Source organism: Elephas maximus, chromosome 2 (genome assembly GCF_024166365.1).
Source record: "Elephas maximus indicus isolate mEleMax1 chromosome 2, mEleMax1 primary haplotype, whole genome shotgun sequence".
Classification (NCBI taxonomy): domain Eukaryota; kingdom Metazoa; phylum Chordata; class Mammalia; order Proboscidea; family Elephantidae; genus Elephas; species Elephas maximus.
Genome location: NC_064820.1, coordinates 82,970,001 through 82,992,147, shown reverse-complemented (window position 1 = coordinate 82,992,147; position 22,147 = coordinate 82,970,001). Strand labels below are relative to the sequence as shown.

Here is a 22,147-nt window from a genome sequence, read left to right as displayed (position 1 = left end):
TAACAGTCATACTATATATAGCTGTGAAATAATACAGAAATTATTAGGACTTTATTTGAGGAATTGGAAAAGGATTTTATAAAAAGAGTATTATCTTTTCTTGTGACAGTATCCTTTAATGAAAGCCGTTGGCTTTTTTATTTAGTATATAAACCAAATTTTCTGTGGTAGGTGAAAATGTTCACAGAAAGAAATTTACGTACCACCTCAAATTCTGTTTGTAATAGGGGAGGATATAAATAAGCAAATAGTAATAAAACTAATTTGCATACTCTAAAATGTTGATCTTAATGGTATTGATGGAAGGTTTCCAATTTGTAGCTAAGTGGTGATTTTTGTTTAGGCACAAATTATATTGAAATGTACTTTATTAAAAAAAATTGCCAAAATGCAATATTGGACAAATTTATTTTAACTGTATTTCCTTTGTTAATGACCAAATAATAGACCAGGATTCATGATTTTATAAGAAGACCTTGATGATCTTGTCATTTTGCTATTTCCAGTAGATGTAAATACATAGAGGACAGTAACAGGTTTGATTTTTGAATCATAGTCTTTAATGGACCTAGTCCTTTTTCTGTATTATCCATGGGTTCTTAAAATGTGGCTTGTGGACCACCTGTCTCAGGAATCATGTATGTATTGCTTCTAAAATGTAGATTCCTGAGTTACTACAGAATTTTTTTTTTTTTAATCATGTTCTTAAGGAGACCTGGTGTTGTACTGGTTAAGTGCTTGGCTGCTAACTGAAAGGTAAGCAGTTCGAGCCTACCAGTGGCTCTGTGGCAGAAAAGACCTGGTAATCTGCTCCCGTAAAGATTGCAGCCTACGAAGCCTTTTGGGCAGTTCTGCTCTGTCTTGTAGGGTTACTGTGAGTCGGAATCGATATGACAGCACACGACAGTCACCACCATGACAGAGCTACTCTCTTGGAGTTGATAAAAATCTGTAATTTTAGTAAGAACTCTAGCTGATTTTTATGGGCATCAAGATATGGGAACCAATGCTCTAGAGCAGGAGCTAGCAAACTTTTTCTGTAGGTTGCTAGATTGTAAATGTTTTCAACTTTGTGGGCCAAATGGTTTCTGTTGCAACTATTTACTTCTGCCACTGTAGCACAGAAGCAGCCATAATACATAGACAAATGGTCATGCCAGCCAGATTTGGCCCCAGGAGAGCTTTGGCCCACTTGCCAAAGTTTGCCCACTTCTTATCGAGTCTAGATTCTACATCAGTGACCTTTCAATGAATCTTTCCTAAGGTAATCTCTGAAATCAGTATTACTGAGATTTCCTGTGTGTCCATTTTTTGATAACTGAAGAAACATATCTTGGATATACATTAAATTAGACATAAAGACTTCTTAATTGTTAAAACATTTTCTATGTTAATATTAAGGAGAGTGTGATTATCTTATTTGTAACTATATAATTTGTTTCTCATTTTAGGTTCCTGTGGCTAGAGCAAGTATTCTTTGGCTGATTGGAGAAAATTGTGAACGAGTTCCTAAAATCGCCCCTGATGTTTTGAGGAAGATGGCCAAAAGCTTTACTAGTGAAGATGATCTGGTAAAACTGCAGATTTTAAATCTGGGAGCAAAATTGTATTTAACTAACTCCAGACAGGTAAGAGGCTAATCCAGAATCTACCTATCTGATACGTACTTTCCTCTTTAATCAAGCAGCTATAGTCTGTTCATTCATTGTACCCTTTATTCAGCAGTTACTAGGTGGTTCTTTGTTCCAGGTTCAGTGCTAGATGGTGTGGTGCAAAGAGCGGATATACTCATCTAGTAGAGGAGAAAAACAGATAAAAATGAAGTAGTCTGTGATGAGTGCTATAAGGGAGTTACTGAGATACAGTGGGGCTCCAGAGGAAAAAAATCCGTAGTAGGAGGAGGAGAGAGGTCAAAAAACACTTTCACAAAGGATATGATTCCCGAGTAAGGGCTTGTAAGTAGTAGTTTATCATACAGAAGTAAAAAAGATGAAATCAAAAGGGTCAGTCGTAAAAAAAGGTCCATGTTTTCTGAAAACTTTTAGAGCTAAGTCTGAAAAACTCAGCAAGGCCAGGACCTGGAGTGGCTTGTAGCCTTTGCTAAGTAATATGGATCTTGTCCTACAGGTAAAGACTGTTAAAACTTTTAAATAAAGGTATGATTTTTTTAGATTTGCGTTTTATAATATTTATTTGTTAGGTTGGTTGAATCTTTGAGGAACTGTTGGTAAGAGGAATCATTTTTGCCTCTGTATAAAATAGGAATTTTTCCATATACCTGAATTGCTATTCTCCATGAGTGAAAGATTTATCTGATTAGTGAGACTGAAAAAGGTCTCTTGCTTATTTGTAGCTAGGCCTCATAGTAGGTTTTATGCTCCGTGGCCTGTCTCTAATATTCCCTTTCTCTTTGACTCTCACTTTGCCTCTGTCATTTTCTCCCTCTTTTTTCCTCTCTCTGTCACTCTCTGTCTTTGTCTTCCTTCCTCAAAACTTTGCCTATGTGTCTCTCTGATACCGCATCCTTTCACTGCCCCACCCCTGTCTAATGTCTATCTGTCTGTCATCCCCTACTTGTTCTCCCATCTGTTTGTATCTCTCTTCTTTATTTGTGTGCTTGTCTCTGTGTCTCCCTTTCTGCCTGCCAATAGGTTACACTCATTCTCTAGTAAGCTGATATTTGCCATTCAGTGTCTGCAGGTAGACTTCTCAAATTCATATCTGTGTACTTTGGGATTGCCTTCATCCCTAATTGTGATATGAGTTGTATTTTTATTTATTGTAGCTTTCGCGGATCTATGTACAAGATCATATTTCCATGATTTAGTTTTTATCTTTACATTTTAAGTTGTCTTTGAAGGGAACTAGTTATTAATTTTTAAGTGTCTTTTAGATCTCTTCATGGTATGAGTTACTTTTAGAAAACTTGAGTAAGAGAAGAAAAGAAACCTATGTTTTCTGTTGAGTTTCTGATTTATTGATAAAGGTGCTATTTTTAACCTAAAGCTCTCTGGAATCATTAAAACTATGTGGTGCTGTGAAAGTCAATATAATACCTAGAATATTATGATTGTTATGACTTTCTGTTAAGTGCTTGGCTGCTAACTGAGAGGTCTGAGGTCTGAACCCACCAGCTGCTCCACAGGAGATCTGCTCCCGTGAAGATTACAGCCTAGGAAACCTCGTGGGACAGTTCTCCTCAGTCCTGTAGGGCCACTGTGAGTCAGAATCAACTTGACAGCACACAACAGCAACAACAATACGACTTTCTGTCTGGTTTGGTTACTCTAAATGTACCTAGCCTATAAAAAAAAAAAAAAAATAGATTATTATAAAAGAAGTAATATAAAACTGGTATGCTAATTAAGACTGAGAATTATATTTTACAAAACTAAGTGAAGGTTCTGTCTTTGGCTCTCTTTATAGCTGTAAATAACCAATAATGAAATGTAGTATCCTTTGTTCAGAAATTATAATAGGTGTGTTCCATATTTCTTTATTCAATGAATTTGAAGACAACATAATTTGCACTGAGATATTTTTTCTTCAGCTGTATTATTAATAGAAATTTTGAAGATCAGCTTCTGAAATGTTCTACTACACACTTTAGAATGATACCTCTAGATAAACAAAATAGACTTTACCACCAGTTGGTAAAAACACAGTGATTATTTTTTTTAATGTCACAGATTTTAGGTGTTAGCTCATTGTATTTAAATGACAGAATATAAAAATGAATGAAGGCGTGCCCTATAGGATTAGACTTTGCTCTCCACTACTTCTCATTTCTCAAGAAAATAGTTTGAGGATTAATAAATGAGAGTTAGCATTAAAGAATTATTTTAAGCACCATCAACTTTGTGGTTTTTTTGTTGTATGATTCATAGCCCACTGGGTGTTAGACAGAGACTAAAATGATAGCTTTGGCCTAATGTAAAGAGTTATTTTCTATACTTACGTATTTTATTTATTTTAGAAACTGAACTTGAGAGATGACAGACACGGTATCCAGGGGCTGGTTTGCCATAAAGTCCTGATATTTATTTGTATAACTGAAACCTCCATGGTCTAGGTACCTTAGTGAATGTTTTTAGCATTTTATGGAATTGTTTGGTTCTAGAGAATATCTAAGTTAATATTTATAGGATTTGGGACATTGTATTTATTTGCTTGCTTAAAGAATAATTGAATGATAAACTTCTTTACTCCCTCAAAATGTTTTACTTTGTATAGGAGAATTTAAAAATTAGTCAGTAGTCTACTTTCAGTGTGATTGAGTAAACTGCAACTGGACCAAACACGCCATAAGTATAAACTTTGAGTAAAATGCAAAAAAAGTAAACACACACATACAACAATAACAACAAAACTGCCCAAAGGGTTAAGGGTAAATAAAAGCAGGAAGATTCTGGAGGGGAGTTGACACTTGGAAGAAGGGTGTGGCACAGGGTGAGAGTCCCCATTTTATAGTGTTTATCTTGAGGACAGGCCACATTTGGCACTACACAAAAGCACTACACAGAGAGGCTAAAATTCCGAAAGGAAAGCTGAAATCCTGGACTGAAGTCATAGAGGGCAAAGTTAAGGAAACTACAACTACTGAAAAGTTAAGAGAAAATCCTAGAAAAGAGAGAGCCAGCATGGGAGAGCCTCAAAATGTGTGTGTGAATAACTCTTCCAAGTCTCTGGCTGACCCTTGTACCATACATAGTCAGGATAGATTTAAAGCAGCACATCTAAGAATAAAAGAACTGAACTGATATTTGAGCTACACTCGAGGCAGTTTTCACTTTGCATACAGCCAAGTTAATTGACTGCGAAAACAAGCAAACAGTCAGTACTCATTCCAAGATTTTTACCATGTTCAGAGCCTCCACAAAATATCAGTAATAATGTCCAAGATACAATCCAGAATTACTCGATATAAGAAGATCAGGAAAATGTGATTCATTTTCAAGGGATAAAAAACAAGTAGAAACCAACCCTGAGATGACCCAGATGTTGGAATTTGCATGCAGACGTTTTAAAGCCGCTAATATAACTATAGTCAGTGATAGAAAGGAACATGCACTTACATTGAATGAAAAGATAAAAATCTCAGCAGAGAAATAGAAATAACTATTAAAAAGAATCGTATGGAAGTTCTAGAATTGAAAAATAAGTCAACATCTAGTCTATTTTGAATATTATATATTCTTTCTTAACATTTTAATATTTTCCCTTTTTGGTATTGTGATTTGAGGCTACTTCATATCTTTTTTTTAACTGTTGTATTATGTTTAAGACTCTTTAGGTGAACCTCAATAAGCTGAGTTTTTCTAACTCTGGCCTCTTTCAGATGGAAGTGTATTTGGAAATACTAAGTACTTTTTGATTCTTAATGAGAAATTTTATAAATCACACTAATGCTTTTATGATCCCTGCTGAAGTTAAAAACACATTCTCTCTTGCATCTCTGTGATTCAGATCTTTGGAGAAATCTCCGCTCTCCACAGTCCTTTTAACAAAGGACTTAGCAAAAGGAGACTCAGGTGCCATGCACTGATATATCTCCGCTACTTTTTCATGGATATTTTCTTGGCATTGAAAAACACAAGTAAATATAGCATGTAAAGGAAGAATTTACAGAAAAATTTAATTCACAAAATGTCGATACCGTTAGGAAATTTCTTCTAAGTCACAAAGTATCCTGTTTAGTCATGAAATGATGAAGTGGATTCGATGGAACAAGACTACTCCTTAGGTTTGCTTCTGTGTAGCTTTCCTTCATTTACTAAGCACATTTGCCAGTATCTTCCTTTTAAAAATAATAACTACATGGAATTAATATTCATCTTTACTATGCTAAATGCTGAATTTTTGTATTTCTCAAATTAATAGTATCTCTTTTTCTAAGCTACTTTAGGACGACTATTTTTACATAAAAATGTGCACATTGTACATTTGTTTGCCATCTGTGTTCTCTCACATGAGGTATTTTCATAAGTGCCATTATGCTGATTTTTTTTTTTTTTTTACATGTTGCTGTAACAAAATTAGCATAGCATGCTTAGGAAAATACTTTGCGGGGGGAGGATGCAGTTGACAGATGTAGAAGGTGCGCATTATTTGTGTGAAATATGGTGTTTTAAGACACCTTATTTTGTGTTGACTTATGAAATATTTCAAGAAAGCTGTTGTTGGATGATTATTTACTAGTTTATTACTTGTCAGAGTATTTAGGTTAAACTGTGATGTCTATATTTTAGGAAGTTCTTTTAAATAATTCTTTAATTTTTATATACATTCTCCCTAATTCATCCCTCCTATTGCACAGTGACTTAGAGTCAATCTGAAGAGAATGTAACTGATGTAAATAGTTGGTACCAGTAATGGTTCTCTAATTCTAAGCAGCAAAATTAATCTGAAATCAAAATTTAATAAATAGCCATATAATACTGAGTATTCCTGTTCATGAGAATACATTATATTCTGTTTGCTTGTCTTTTACAATTTTATGAATAAAACAAATTAAAAAGTACTATTTAATGTCGCATCTGGTTTTGAATTGAAATGCTTTTGGTCGTATTAAAATGCCATGATTGTTTATTTAACCATTGTCTGCTTCCTTCATATCTGTTGTCCAGAACAGATAAAATTTACACCTATTATCTCAGTGTCCTGTGCAGTTTTGGATTTGTCCCAAATTTTTTATTTTTAATGAAGTACTGTTATGAATGGCTACACTAAAAGAAGACAGAATAGGCTTGTAGACCTTCACTTGGTATTTTTGGCTTCTGCTGTGGTTTGTGGTTTTGTCTAGTGGCTTATAAAACACAGTATAGTGAACAGATTTCATTTCAATACATAAAACATTTAAATCTGAAAGACTATGTCTTTCTTTTTTTCAACCCTTTCTAGATGCAACATAACTAACTCCTCCCTTTCAGAACAGCATACAGGGTGAGTGCTGATAAAATGAAATGTGCTTTGACAAGGCAGGTAGGGAAAGCTTAAGTCCTTCTCCTTTCCAGTGGTGGTGAGGTAAGTGTTTAACAATGCTTCATTTGCCAGCAACTTGATGTAGCATCAAGTTGTGCTGCAGCCTGTGAAACCCGTGAAGCTCCAGGCTGTTGGTGGTTGGAGTTAGAGGAAACTATGGGAACTTCCAGGTTGTTTGCAGGTGAAATATGGGCAGGAGACGCTGAGCAGTCCTACTACATACAGATCTTTGTAGAAAGTGGTCAGAACACTCTTGCTACATAGTTTTGTCATTTATTTTATAGTAAATCTAAACCTATTTACTTTATTATTTGAAAGTTATTTTTTATTTTGTTATAAATTGAGCAGCTATGAATTTTTTTAAATGAAAGTGTATATTTAATGAAGAATTAAGTACTGAATTTCTGTTTTAGTTTTGACACTGACGAAATGTGTGTCAACCACATCGACCACCCAGTATGAGAGCTGTAATGATATCACTGACTATGAACAGGTAGAAGAAACAAGAAATATGCTAAAAAAAAGAATCAGCAACTATTTAAAAGTTAGGGATTATTTTAAGAAGATTGTGTTCAAGATGACTAAATACACAGGTGCAGAAGGTGTTTATGTAACTGAAACAGAGCCTCGTTTAGAGTAACTTTTCTCTTAAATTTTTGTTCATTTTTAATTCTAAGTTTTCTTTTGCATGTATGGAAAATGAAGAAATAGCTTTTAATAGTGTCGCCTGCATTAGCAGAAAAAGGAGTTAAATGATGCTGGTTTTCACAAAGAAAATCCGTTAATTCCAATAATAGTTTAACTTTTATCACTCAAAGCTTTTGTACATTTATTCTGTCAGTGCTGTAAATGAAATCAAAGAAAAGCTTTTGGGAGTTTATTTTGTCAAAAATGCGGTAAATGCAGTTGTAAACTGTAAATTAAAAAGCTCACCATTGAAGATAAAATAATTTGGTTTTACTGAGAGGACATTGTCATGGTAAAATCTACGTTCTTATTAAATTAAGAAAACTATGGAGCAGAAGTGTTTGGGGAATTGGTTGCGGTACATGCAAGCAAGCTTTGCTTGTTCCACCAATTCTAATAACACTGCAATGGTCAAAATTTGTATATACAGGATAACTGAACAGGAACATTTTTGAGATGAAGCTGATGTTGAATAAAAATACTTTAGGCTGATGTATGCGGTCTCCTTGCTGCATGTTATGATTTGGATTTTAGAAATGTGCTTTTGTGAAGAAGTGCTTTGTAAATTAACCTAAGTCTCCTACACTGGCTTTTTGTGTGTATGGGGGAAGGATTGACAAGCAAGTTTTCTGAATATTGGTTAGATTTTGATTTCAAAATCATTTGGAAGTCTTTAAAGTGATCACCAAATAGAATAAAGTGTCTGCTTGCAGCAGTGATTTTTGAGAACATATCTTACAAACAAGACACTGGAATTAATTCCTATAAAAGCAAGGGAAGAATTGAACAAGTTAAACAGTGAGAGCTCAGGATTTAATTTGGAAGTTCTGTAATTTTCAGTATTTCAACTATTGTGAGAACTGTTGATGGAGTTTCCTTTTTTAATTAGATAAGTTTATATTTTGTATTAGAATGAAATGAAATTGAAAAGGCAGTTGATTTTACAGTAACTAATTTTATTTTAAATTTGGTGAAATATTCAAAAGAAGTAAAATAGAGACAATTTTTTTGACAAGTTTCCCCTATAGGAATACTAATTGAAAAAAGTTTCTCTGAATGGCAGGGGAGAAGTTAAATATTTGGGATTGAAGTACAATGAAGCCTGTAAGAGCCAGAATTCGACAGGACTGCCTTGTTTTTCTGGGTCTCGCAAGTCTTACCACTTTTCTGTTGCTCATTTTAGTGGAAAATATTTGAGTTTTCCTTCTCTGATCGGTTTCCACCTTACACAGGTTCCGGCTTTTGCAGGTTTTACTCTATTTACAAATTTCAACATAAAAAATAGAATTGAGAATATTCTTTGTTTTCTCTGAGCATACCACATTGGTCAGTGCTATAAAGATGGTATTTTCTCCATTAAAAATATTATGGTCTCTAACCATAAAGCCAAATCTGTTGCTGTCAAGTTGATTCCAACTCATAGAGACACTGTAGGACAGAGTAGAACTGCTCGATAGGGTTCCCAAGGGATAGCTGATGGATTTGAACTGCTGACCTTTTGGTTAGCAGCCAAGTCTTAACCACTGCACCACCAGGGCTCCAATTATGATCTATAGAAAAGAGTAAATTGGAGACAATTTCACAATTATTAATCACAAAATTCAATTATGAAAAAGATTACAGGCAATTTTTTAAAAAGCTTAAACAAAGTAAGACCATATAAAAATACATTCTTCAGAGAAATATCAGTGCCTTGGTATTAGAGATAGATAATACCTAAGAAACTGATTCAAGTATGTGAATTGTACTAAGAATAATTATTTTGCGTATATTTTTAATGCATCATTGTACATGGATGTGTTTTTATTTTTCAGAAAGAATTTTATTTTGGAAATACCTTTTTAATAGAGCTGTTTTATAAGTCTGACAATATAATAAAACCCATTTGACAGTAAATAAATACATGGTTTGAAATTACATACTTTTATTTACTTAAAATATCCTACCTGACTTTTAACAGTGTCTGTTAGTATATTGAAATAGGTTAATTTCCTAAAAATTAATTTTGAGGATATGAAATACAACCAACCTGTTTTATTCCTTTAGACTCAAAAAAAAAAAAAAATTGCAGTGAAGAAACAGGTTTTTTCTGATTTATTTTAGTTAAAGATTCTAAATTACAACAGTCAAACAGACATTAGAGTTAGCCTAGTTGTAAATTCTCATTCTTCATTTGAGAAAACTAATGGTTAAGTGTGTTTCCCAAGTTTCCCCAGTAAGTTAATGACACAGTCCAGTGTGTCACACTTCCCTTTAAGCTGGCCTTAGTTTGTTCTTCAGTTAGTGAATATTTTGCTAATTTTCTTTAAAAAATGAATCATAGAATTTTTCTTATCTGTAGTTGGTCTGTCAATTAGTGAATAACATTTGTTGGTAATCAAATCCAGAACAGCTCTATTAACATTTTCACTTGATTTTATATAATTCTAATAAAACTAGGTTAATGTTTTTAAATACCATGCTACTGAAAGCAGGTTGCTTTCTCTCCAAATCAATTATCTTAACCAATTATTATTTTAAAAGAGTTTACCACACCATTCCTCTACTTTGACTTATTGTTCTAAAAGTGTCTTCAGCGCTGCCTGACTTGAATTCATTTTCATTCTTTTCTAATGTCTATAAAATGTCCTAATGTAAATGATTTACTATTCCTCAGTTTATTTTTCCCATGTATTATGAATCCTACTTAACTTATAGTTACAATTGTATATATCTGTAGCCCTCTAAATTAAAACTATGCTCTTTCAATAACATAACTGTAGTTTAAGATACAAACCTACTATTTTGTTAACATTTCAATTTTGGTTTAATTATTATTAAAATTATCTCAATATATATTAATGTAGTATATTCAAAAATTGAATTAGGAAATCTTATTATGGTGTAAAAGCTATTATAATATGTTGTTTCCTTACATAAATAAATAAATGACCAATATTACTGGAGGCTCTAAGCAGCATGGGAGAAAAAATGGAAGAAGTCTTTTATCCTAGTTTTTAGAGGGCATCAGCAGCTTGCTTTTATGAAAAAGTAACAGCTAAATGCACTGCAAATAATTTGCAGTAATCCAGTTCAGTGATTCATGTGTCTGCTTTAATGGGTCATAATTCAGGGTAAAGTAACTGAGTGCAGTCAGAGTGCAGACACTGCTTATGCCAGGGACAGTATCTCTTCATAAAGCACACCTCAGGAGAAGCAGTTTGCCAGCCCCCTAATACTCTCTGATGTTTTGATGTCCTGCATATTTTTCCGATTAAGTTTTGAGTGCCATGTTTTTAGTTGTATTTCCACATTCATTATTCTCACGTAGACCCTTCAGCGGGTTTGCCATATATGATTATTTTTTTAATGATGCCTTTCTTTCCACTTCAGCAGTTTAATAATCTAGCACATGGCTGCTTCTCAGTACTCAGCATTCACCTCCCCAATACAGAAGAGGACATGTGCTTTGGCTTCAAAATTCCATTTACAGCGTTAGGAATGCATATTCCCTACGGAACAACATTTGTTTGACATAACCATTCATTTTTATTACCTCTTTAAATATGTTTATCCAGAGTTATCAATAATCATAAATAACTGTATTCTCATCTTGTTCTGTTTTTTCCAACAGACAAAATTGCTTACCCAGTACATATTAAATCTCGGCAAGTATGATCAAAACTACGACATCAGAGACCGTACAAGATTTATTAGGCAGCTTATTGTTCCGAATGAGAGGAGTGGAGCTTTAAGTAAATATGCCAAAAAAATATTCCTGGCACAAAAACCTGCACCACTGCTTGAGTCACCTTTTAAAGGTATTATTGTCCGAATATAACTGCAAAATATATGTTATCTAAAAAATTATAGCAGTATGCCCCAGTTCCGATGTGTGTAAAATTTATCTCTGAGAAAATATAAATGATTAACGTATCTATGTAAGAACAATGTGCTTTCTGCCTGTTTATCTGTTTTCACTAGAGCAAGTTTTAGTTTAAGCTTACATTTTTGTAGACATTATTTACCTAAATAATTTTCAGGCCTTCTGATTTTATTCGTATTCTTACTAAAGAGTTTAACTGAACAATAGATAAAAGCCACATTCTTCTTGTAGTGATTGACTTCATTTCTATTTTAAATAGATAGCTTTATTTTTTTTAGATATTGAATTGTTATTAATTAAATATTCTATGTATACTAACAAACATTTCTAGGAGGAATTATTCATAAAAGTTTCCTTTTATGTTTACAATTGCTTTTCAAAGAGGGAAAAATGACTTGTTTTTCACAGCTTTTTAAAAGAAGTAATTAAATGTTTTATCATTTTAACAAGTGGCCATTCTAGTTAGAATCAAATGATTATATACACAGGTTTTCATATTGTTTCTTATTTAACTGTTATAAAGTCAAAAAAAGAAAAAAGCAGTTTGCTTTAGTAGAAAAACTATTAAAATTCTGGATGTGTTTGTGCCAAGACATGTATATGGATTGTTTAACTGTGCTGTCATTCTTAATATTCACAGTAAAGTAATTTTTAGAGAAGCTACATTTCAGAGCAACACCTCTAAACACACTGACTGATTAGCTTTTTTATTGACCATTATGGGGGAGATTATTGTAATCTATGGACTGAAATCAGTTTTCTGACCTATGAAGAGCTTCCTAGTTTATATTTATTCCTTGACATTTGAGGTAATATGCCAATTACCTTGAGTTCTGATTAGGATTGTTCTATGTTATATGCAGCTCGTATTGTTTATTTTATGTTTTCTTCTATTTTTAATAGATAGGGATCATTTCCAGCTTGGCACCCTATCTCATACTCTCAACACTAAAGCTACTGGGTACCTGGAGTTATCTAATTGGCCAGAGGTGGCGCCCGACCCATCAGTTCGAAATGTGGAAGTAATAGAGTTGGTGAGTTGACCTTTCTGAAATTAATTTTGTTCAAGCAGTGGGAGATTCTAAGATAACTATTGTTTTATATAAAAGCATTTTGGGGAGTTGAAAATTGAAAATTGTTCTGGTATGTCTAAATGTAATATGTTAGATATATCTTGCCTCTGTGAGAACTAAATATTGTAGTGTTCCTGTGTCATTGTACAGGTACTGTTCCTTTTCTTCAGGGAAATGGAGAATTGAATTCTCTGCATCAGTGCCACCCACATTTGTGGTATTGCGTTTGTAGCTGCGTAGATTCAGTTTCTGAGGTATTTAGTTTCATTGGATTGAGCTTTTCCTACTTTTGTTTAGAGATTTGTAAGCTTCCCGTCAATATTTTTCTAAATAATTTTTGCTGTTCTCTTCCACAAAAACCATACAGAGTGTTTTTCTGATGAACCTGTTTTAAGCCTGAACATAAATAGAGAGCATTGTGTACCAAAAATGTCCTTAGACAAGGTCATGATTAAAATGAATAATATGTTGCCTTTACATTTAAAAAAAAAAAACTTTCTACACAAATATTTTCCTACACCTTTAAAAAATGCTAGCCATTAACTAAAAAAAATTTTTTTTTTTTTTATTAGGATGAAAGAATTAACATTCTGCCCTAATATTATCAGCTCTGGTGGCACAGTGGTTAAGAGCTCGGCTGCTGGCCAAAAAGGTCAACAGTTCAAATCCACCCTCCACTGCTTGGAAATGCTATGGGGTAGTTCTACTCTGTCCTGTAGGGTCGCTATGAGTCAGAATCAATGGCAACGGTTTTGGTATAAACAAAATTAGGAGAGGGCCCTTCTGATTGTCTTTAGAGATTGATTATGTAAAATATATCTAATTATTTTTTTAAGTAAAATTACCATATTTTTACAAAAATAACACACACCTTTTACGTTTTTTTTGCAGACAGCACCCTCCCTGTGAGGTATTTTCATAAGCGCTGGTATGCCAGTTTTTTTCTACATGTTGCTGTGGAAAAAAATTAGCATAGCACACTTATGAAAATACCTCATAGTGGGAGGATGAGGTTGGCAAACAAATGTAGAAACCGCACATTATCTGCATAAAAATATGGTTAATAAAAAAGAACAATTAGGTGCTATATTCCAGATACTTTTCTGGTAGAAAAGATATTTTGAACTAGGATTGAGGTAACCAGAGCATCTTTACCAATTCTTATGGGAAAGTCAGTTAACCTCCTTGCCTCTTAACTTATCCATATACAATGAAAGAAAATCTTTATTACTTTAAATAGAAGAATTTTTGTATGGCAATGTATTATGATAGTGTTTTATACATTATGTTGTTTAAACCTCATAATGATCATAATTGATGGTTATTTTTCTTATTTTTCCAATGAGAAAACTGAAGCTCAGAGAACTTAATTGTCGAAGTTCACATAGCTACTCATAGACCTGAAACTCAACCCTGAGTCTGTCTGAGTCCAGCGTTCATGCTTTTAACTACAAAATTTTATTATGTCACATGAGAAGAGGAAGCTTCAGCTTCTATACACATTGTGCCGTTCTTAATACGGCACTATCATTTTCATGTTGTGACAAATTATCTAGAGATGGCCAAGAAATTTGTAAAAGCTTTGTGCAACTAGATGTTAAAATTCTATTTAAATGTAAAATACTCTTAGGAAGACTTTACCTCAAAATTAGCAGTTCTTTTAACATATTCATGGTTATGAAATTAGTAAGGGTGACTAGTATTAGACATACTTTGGGCATTTCATGAGTTTTCAATCAGCTATTAAAACTAATTACATGCTTGTTCTTCCTTACAGCTAAATTTATTGATTTTCTCTCAAGGTCCTTTTCAAAAAGATTGATGTATTTGTGCAACTTTTAGTCAGGGTACTGGAATACAAAGAGCAATGTGCTTTGTAGTGATTCTTTCCACAAATATACTCTCCCCCTTAATTTCTTACTATGTCTTTTTGCTGTTTTTTATGATTTTGTCCTTTATCATTATTCAGTACATAGTGTTTTGGCCCCAGTAGAACAACATCCTTTTATCCTCCTCCCACCTCCACCCCACCCCTTCTCCCTGCCAGCCCACCTCACCAAAAAAAAAAAAGGTTTATCTTCTGAGAAATTGATAGCAATGCTATGAGATTTAATTTGGTCTCAGCAGTATCCTTATATTGGCTGATAGATTGGTTGGTTGGCTGGCCTCTTCCATTTTCATGTGCTCTTCTAAGCATTAACTACCTTATAGGGACAGTACTTAAATAACCTATTTTCCTATGTTCATTTCACCTGTCCAGTTTAACAGAATCAAACTGATTTCTTTTTCATTTTGTTGACGACTTTCCTGAAATTAATAATTGCTAACCTATTATGGAGAATAATTATAACTGATGGAAACCAGTTCAAGAGAACTGTCACTATCCGTTGATGCCGTAGAGAAAACAGCCTCAATCTATTAGTCTCTGAGACATATTGGCTTAAAATTGTACTATGAAAGGCACACAATTACATGTAAAAATAATGTACATAGTTTTATTTTTCACTGCAGCTGCAACAGTGCAGAATGGAGTGTTCGTATAGTCTTTCTTGCCTCTCACTCTACCTCATCTCCTCTCCAAAATCACATCAATGTATTTCATGCACATAAAACACTGTTATTCTAGTTTTATTATAAAGTGATCATGTTACTATGAAATATAACTTGGTAAGAAAAACAGTCTAGGTTTAGATAATCTGGCATTTTAATCAGAACAACAGGGAACCTAGTCAGATTGACACTAGAAGTCACTTTGAATTACACACCACCATTACTCGGATATCAGATATAATATATAATTATATTTAGATATTATGGTAAGTTTTGAAGATCCTTTAGAATTCTTTTGCTTAATTTCTGGAAAAAACTTTCCCTCCATTACAAAAAGACTGCCCCTTTCATTTCAGAGGTGTTTTGCTTTATAAACACATTTACTACTGATACTCTGTCCCTCTTAAGAATTTTCAAAAATTTTTTCTTTTTTCCCTGTTACTGTTTTTATTAGAATGACATAATTATCACAATCATAAAGACGCATAACAAAAATAAAAATATTTTTATTGTTTAGTCTTTCACCCTTTAAAACCTGAAATTCCATGAGTATGTAGTTTATAGGCATGTTAAGGAAATGTGCTCCTTTGAGGACAGAAGCCCAGTTTTTCCTAGTTTGATTTTGTTTTATCCAAAAAGCTATAGTCAAATTATTAAGTGAATTTTTTCCATAAACTGAGCCTATAAACTTCAGCAGACTTCAGAAAAAAATATTTGGATTTAAGAAAAATACAAACTTTAGTATTTATTAAATATAGGAGAACTTTGTTTATATATTACATCTTTATATTCTAGTCAGGAGCATTTTAGATACATGTAAGAAGAACGCAGTACTGCTGATCTTATTAAAGTATCTTATTCAAATATATTCAAATAAGTTTTACTCATTTTTCTATCATTTTCCAGATGGTAATTTTCCAGGTTACTGAACCTTATCTCTTTAAGCAACGTACTTTAAGCCCTTAAGCCCTCTAGATCAGTGGTTCTCAACTCTAGCTGCACATTCGAATGAATGGAGATATTTAAGCAAAACAAAACCTATTGTCAGGCATACACCAGAACAATTAAATCAGAATATAAGGAGGGGAACCTTAGGCATTAGTTTTTTCATTGTTTATATTAGTATTTAAAGAAAAAAAGTCCTCAGGTGATTCTAATGTGCATCCAGTGTTGAGAACCATTTTTGAATAAGAGCCTCTATCTCAAGCTATAAATTCCTTTAAAACAAAATACGTACTCTAGCAGAGACTGGCAGATAGGAAAAAAACCACAAAAGTGTATCAAATAAATGAGTCTTAATCATTTTTGCGGAATCTCTGGGTGGTGCGGATGGTCGAGTGCTTAACTACTAGCCGAAAAATTGGTGGTTCAAACCCATCCAGAGGTACCTTGGAAGAAAGCCCTGGTGATCTGCTTGCAAAAGGTCACAACCTTGTAAACCCTGTGGAGCAGTTCTACTCTTCACACACGGCGGGTCACCATGAGTCAGAATTGACTCGACGGCAACTAACAATCATTTTTGACCTTTTAAAAAATGAACATTTCTCTGCTTTTTAAAAATAGTGTAACAAACATGATATATTTTTTTCTCTGTTAATCAGGGTCATAATTATGAAAATAATTTATTTTATTTTGCTTTAGTACACTTAATAGACTTTATCTTGCCTTACTACACTTTAAGAGTCTGTTCATACAACAAATACTTATGCCAGATACACTTGGGATAGATCAGTGCACAAAATATTGGAAAATCCCAGCTCTTCAGAAGTTTACATTCTAGCAGGGGTAGACCAAGAGTAAAAACATATAAATAAATTTTATAGTATGTTAGAAAGTAATAAGTGCTGTGAGGGAGAAAATAAAGGGTAGAGCAAAGTAAGAAGTGTCAGGCTTCTGAAGTGGGAGGTTAGAATTTTAAATTAGAGTGGTTCTCCCTGAGGTGAGATTTGTGCAGAGACTTGAAGGAAGTGAGAGAGAGAGCCACACGTTTATTTGGAGAAAGGGCATTTCAGGTGGGAACTACTAGGGGGAAGGCCCTAAAGCGGGGGCGGGGGCATGCCTAGGGTGTTGGAGGAAGTTTAAAGAGTGGCTGGAGCAGAGGGGGCAAGAGAGAGAGCAGCAGAAGTGGTCAGAGGAGTCCTGGTCATGTAGGGTCATGCAGATTGTTGTAAGGACTTTGGCTTTTTCTCTGAATGAAATGGACACCAACTGCAGGGTTTCAAACAGAAGAAGAGTTTGATCTGACTTAGATTTTAAAGGTGTCATTCCGGCTGCTGTGTTACTCAAGTAACTTGGGCATAGAAGGAAGGCATCCAGTTAGGAGATCGTTGCAATAATCCAGGACAGAGAGTTGAATGCTCGGACCAAGGTGATAAAGAACCAAGGTGGCTGTCTTAGGCAAAGAACCACAATTAGGTGAAGTACGGCAGTGGGCCCATGCGTATGGAATTCACTGGTCTTACCATGTTCCCCATCATCCTAAAGCAGCTGACTTTATGGAACAATGGAATGGCCTTCTAAAGACACAGCTATGGTGCCAGCTAGATGGCAGTATCTCACAGGGTTGGGGCGACGTTCTCCAGGAGGCTGTATATGCTGTAAACCAGCATCCATTATATGGTACCACTTCTCCCGTAGCCAAGATTCATGGGTCAAGGAATCAAGGGGTGGAAATGGGAGTGGCACCACTCACTATTACCCCTAGTGATCTACTAGCGAAAGTTGTGTTTCCTGTTCCTGTGATGTTATGCTCTGCTGGTCTAGAGGTCTTAATTCCAAAGGGAGGAATGTTCCCATTTGGAGACACATCACTGATTCCTTTGAACTGGAAGTTAAAAATGCCACCTGGCCTCTTTGGGCTCCTTATGCCTCTGGATCTACAGGCAAAGAAGGGAGTTACCGTATTGGCTGGTATGATTGACCCTGATTACCAAGAGGAAATCAGGTTGATGTTACATAATGGAGGTAAAAGAAGAGTATCTCTAGAATGCAGAAGATGCCTTAGTACATCACTTAGTACTACCATGCCCTGTAATTAAACTCAATGGAAAACCATAGCAACCCAATTCTGACACAACTGCTGAAGGCGCAGACCCTCCATGAATGAAGGTTTGGGTCACCCCACTCCTGGTACCAAATGTCTTAGGCTGTGTTCTCTAAAGAAAACTAGTGTAGCATACATACATATATATATATATATGCTTCACATATGTATGTATGTGTATATATGTATATATATATATATGCTTCACATATGTATGTATGTGTATATATGTATATATATGAATATGTGTGTATATATACATGGAAACCCTGGTGGCATACTGGTTAAGTTCTATGGCTGCTAACCAAAAGGTCAACAGTTTGAATCCACCAGGTGCTCCTTGGAAACTCTATGGGGGCAGTTCTACTCTGTCCTGTAGGGTTGCTGTGAGTTGGAATCAACTCGAAGACAATGGATTTATATATATATATATATATATATGTATATATGTGTGTGTGTGTATATATATACATAAACTTGGGCCAGGAAGTCCCAAGTCCATGGGTCAAATGTCAGGCTGGAGGCTTCTCCTGACTCACATAGCTGCAGGCCTGATGAGCCCAAGATCCACAGGTCAGATGGCAGGCTGCTGGTCCATGGGTGCGAAGGCTGAAAAATCTAAGATCGGCAGGTAAGATGGGAGGCTGCTGGCCCAAGTCCCAAGGGCCGAAGGTCAGATGCTGATGAGCCAAATGCAGGATCCAGAGCAGAGCAAAAGCTAGTGAGCTTTCCCAGAAAGTGCACATATATTGGATGCAGACCACACCCCCAAGGAAACTCCCTTTCAACTCGGCTACTCACAGCAGATTGTGTCACTGAGGTGATCACCTTATATCCGGTCTCAGCATGGAGGCAATTACATCATTATACAGATGCCATGCTACATCATAACTGCCAAACCATTGAGAATCATGGCCCAGCCAAGTTGGCACACAACCTTAACAACCACAGTAGCTAAATGATTTCTCGATGGATTAGATTTGTAGGATATGAGAGAGAAGTCAAGGATGAGCCCAGGGTTTTGCTTGTTGAGATGTTTAGTGCTGCTTATCGCCTGCCTGCCTGTAGCTGTTAAGTTGATCCCAACTCATAGCAACCCCATAGGACAGAGCAGAATAGCCCCATAGGGTTTCCAAGGCTGTCATCTTTATGGAAGCAGACTGCCACATCTTTCTGCCATGGAGTGGCTTTTGGGTTCGAACTGCCAACATTTCAGTTAGCAGCCAAGCACTTAACCACTGCGCCATCAGGACTATTTGTCACCTACATCAATTTTTTTCTTTTTCTTTTGGACCTCGTTGCCATTATTAGTTCTATCTGTAATAACCCCACCCCTCTTCTAGGCTGTATTACTTTAGTTTAAATTTACTGTTAACCAACAAACCCAAGTCTTTTTAAGAATTACATATAAGTAAGGTTGTTGTTTTAGCATAATAGGCTCTGAGTGAGAATTTGTGTTCCTCTATTTAGGAATAAAGTAAATCAGCCTTCATGCCAGGAGCTTTACTTTCTTCTAGATTCAATCGTTTTATTCTTTGTCGTTGTTGTAAAAAATATATAGATAACGTAACATTTGCCAATTCAACATTTTTCAGGTATACAATTTATTGACATCTATTACATTAATCATATTCATAGTTGTATTCTGAATGATGAAATTTGCCCAAAGTCTGAATCCCTTAATGAGAAGATATTTATAATTTGTATTTTTACTTTTATTTTTATATACAGGCCAAAGAATGGACACCAGCAGGAAAAACAAAGAAAGAGACTCCAAGTAAAAAATTTTATTCCGAGTCTGAGGAGGAAGGTAGCTCTTCTGACAGCAACAGTGACAGTGGTGGGTTTTCTAATTTATGGAAATACATAATTATGTATTATACTGTGGCTTACATGTACACCTCCAGAAAAACAGAAGTCTAGTCCATCGTATCCAACAAGTGCTTTTAAATGAAGTTTATATTATTATAATAATTCCTTTCATGTACATATCACTTTTTAGTATTCAAGGTAATTTCTAATCCCTTCCCATTTGACATTGTCCCCTGGACACATAGCTAGTAAGTGGTAGAGCCGAAATAGGAACCTGTGTTTTTCTGAATTCTGTTCCACCACTGCCTGTTATAAACATTACAGTATTGAAAAACATGGTTTTGCACATGATAAGCTTTTAGTGGGGTCTTTAAAAGTAACTTTTTTTTTCCATTTTATATTCATCCATTTCTCCATGAACCTGTAGAGAGAGAAAGCTAAAATCAATAAATATCCTGTATATTATAAAGAAACAAAGAGTTAAAGGATTGGAGGCAACTTTATGCGATGAAAAGAACACTAAACAGGAAAGATTTAGTAATCCTGGGTTTTAGCTATGCAAATTGGAGAAGGCACTTACCTTTCTCTATGTCTGATAAATGAAGAGGTTAAGTCTCTTCAGTACTAAAATTCTGTTGCTGATTTGCATAACAAAAATATATTGGAGTTTCTTTTCTAACTGTCATTAACCATTAACCCGTTAGGCAGATCTGACCCAAGAACAAGTGATGCCCAACTTCTTTCTAAAGCATTTATTCCTTGGAGAACTAGAGCCCCTTACTATCACTTGGTCATTAACTATCTCACTCTAAGGTACTTCATTCTTTTTTTTCTCCCGTTTCTTCAGTCAAAATCTTTGTTTTTAGAATCTGATAAAGTAATAAACTGAAAAAATTAGAAAAAAATGCCTCAACCCAGAAGACTGATTCTAAAAAAATCTGGAATTTCAGGAATGATATAAACCAGTGAGAAAGGTCTTTCTGTATAGTTAGGTGTTTACTCCTTCATTTTATACCATGTAAATATTTGTCTCCATCTCATTTTTTCATAAACTCATGCCCATTCATAAACTAACCTTTATCAGTACATATTTGAAATATTCCATTAACATTATGGCTTTTCATGGACTTTTCTGAATATATATAGTAATGAGTTATGTAGCAAGAGTTTGTAGCTACCAGAGGAAGAAAAAAAAAACGTTTTTCATTAGAAGTTACGAGATTTTATTTTCCAATGAGCAAGTCTTTCTGAAAACAAATTTTCTTAAGGGTCCTACTAACTTAGAAATTTAAATAATGGTACCTGAAGTGAACTGGACCCAGATTCATGTTGAATACCCATGTAATATCATCAGAGTAATATTGATGCTTTCTCTTCATTATGTATAGTATGAGCCAGTTACCTGAGTAAATATGTGTTTGTGCATAACTTTCATATCACAACAGATCAGAATGCCCTTATTTAGCAGTTTTGTTTTTGCTTTGTCAAGTTTGGGTAAAATAAAGTTTGCTCTTGATAAAAGATGATCATGATGACAAGTGCCTTACGATGTAACAGTCACTGTTCTAATCACTTTTACATGTTTCAAATCATTTAATCTTCATGACTCTGTAAAGTAGCTGGCATTTTTTTAAGCCTTTTTTTTTTTATTTATTGTGGTTTTGGTGGAGGTTTACAGCGCATATTAGTTTCTCATTAAACAATACATATATTGTTTTGTGACATTGGTTGACAACCCCGCAACGTGTCAACACTTTCCCCTTCTCGACTTTGGGTTCCCCATTTCCATTCGTGCAGCTTTCCTGTCCCTTCCTCCCTTCTTGTCCTTGCCCCTGGGCTAATAAGCCCATTTAGTCTTTTATATATGTTTGAGCTATGAGTATTATTGTTTGTTTTATAGGCCTGTCTAATCTTTGACTGAAGGGTGAACTTCAGGAGTGACTTCAGTACTGAGTTAAAAGGGTGTCCAGGGGCCATACTCTAGGGGTTTCTCCAGTTTCTGTCAGACCAACAAGTCTGGTATTTTTTTGTGAGTTAGAATTTTGTTCTACATCTTCCTCCCGTTCTGTCCAGGACCCTCTTTTGTGATCCCTGTCAGTGATGGTAGCCGGGTACCATCTAGTTGTGCTGGGCAGT

At 34.8% G+C, this 22,147-nt stretch overlaps 1 protein-coding gene across 1 annotated transcript in view; it reads left to right on the top strand.

The window, feature by feature from the left end:
* The window catches only part of AP3B1 (adaptor related protein complex 3 subunit beta 1), a 285,822-nt gene that overhangs the window by 165,702 nt on the left and 97,973 nt on the right, over positions 1–22,147 (top strand). The window contains exons 15-18 of the mRNA XM_049866363.1: positions 1,452–1,628; positions 11,282–11,468; positions 12,437–12,567; positions 19,931–20,039. Of these exons, the coding sequence (XP_049722320.1) occupies positions 1,452–1,628; positions 11,282–11,468; positions 12,437–12,567; positions 19,931–20,039 (604 nt within the window). The remainder of the gene's footprint in view (positions 1–1,451; positions 1,629–11,281; positions 11,469–12,436; positions 12,568–19,930; positions 20,040–22,147) is intronic.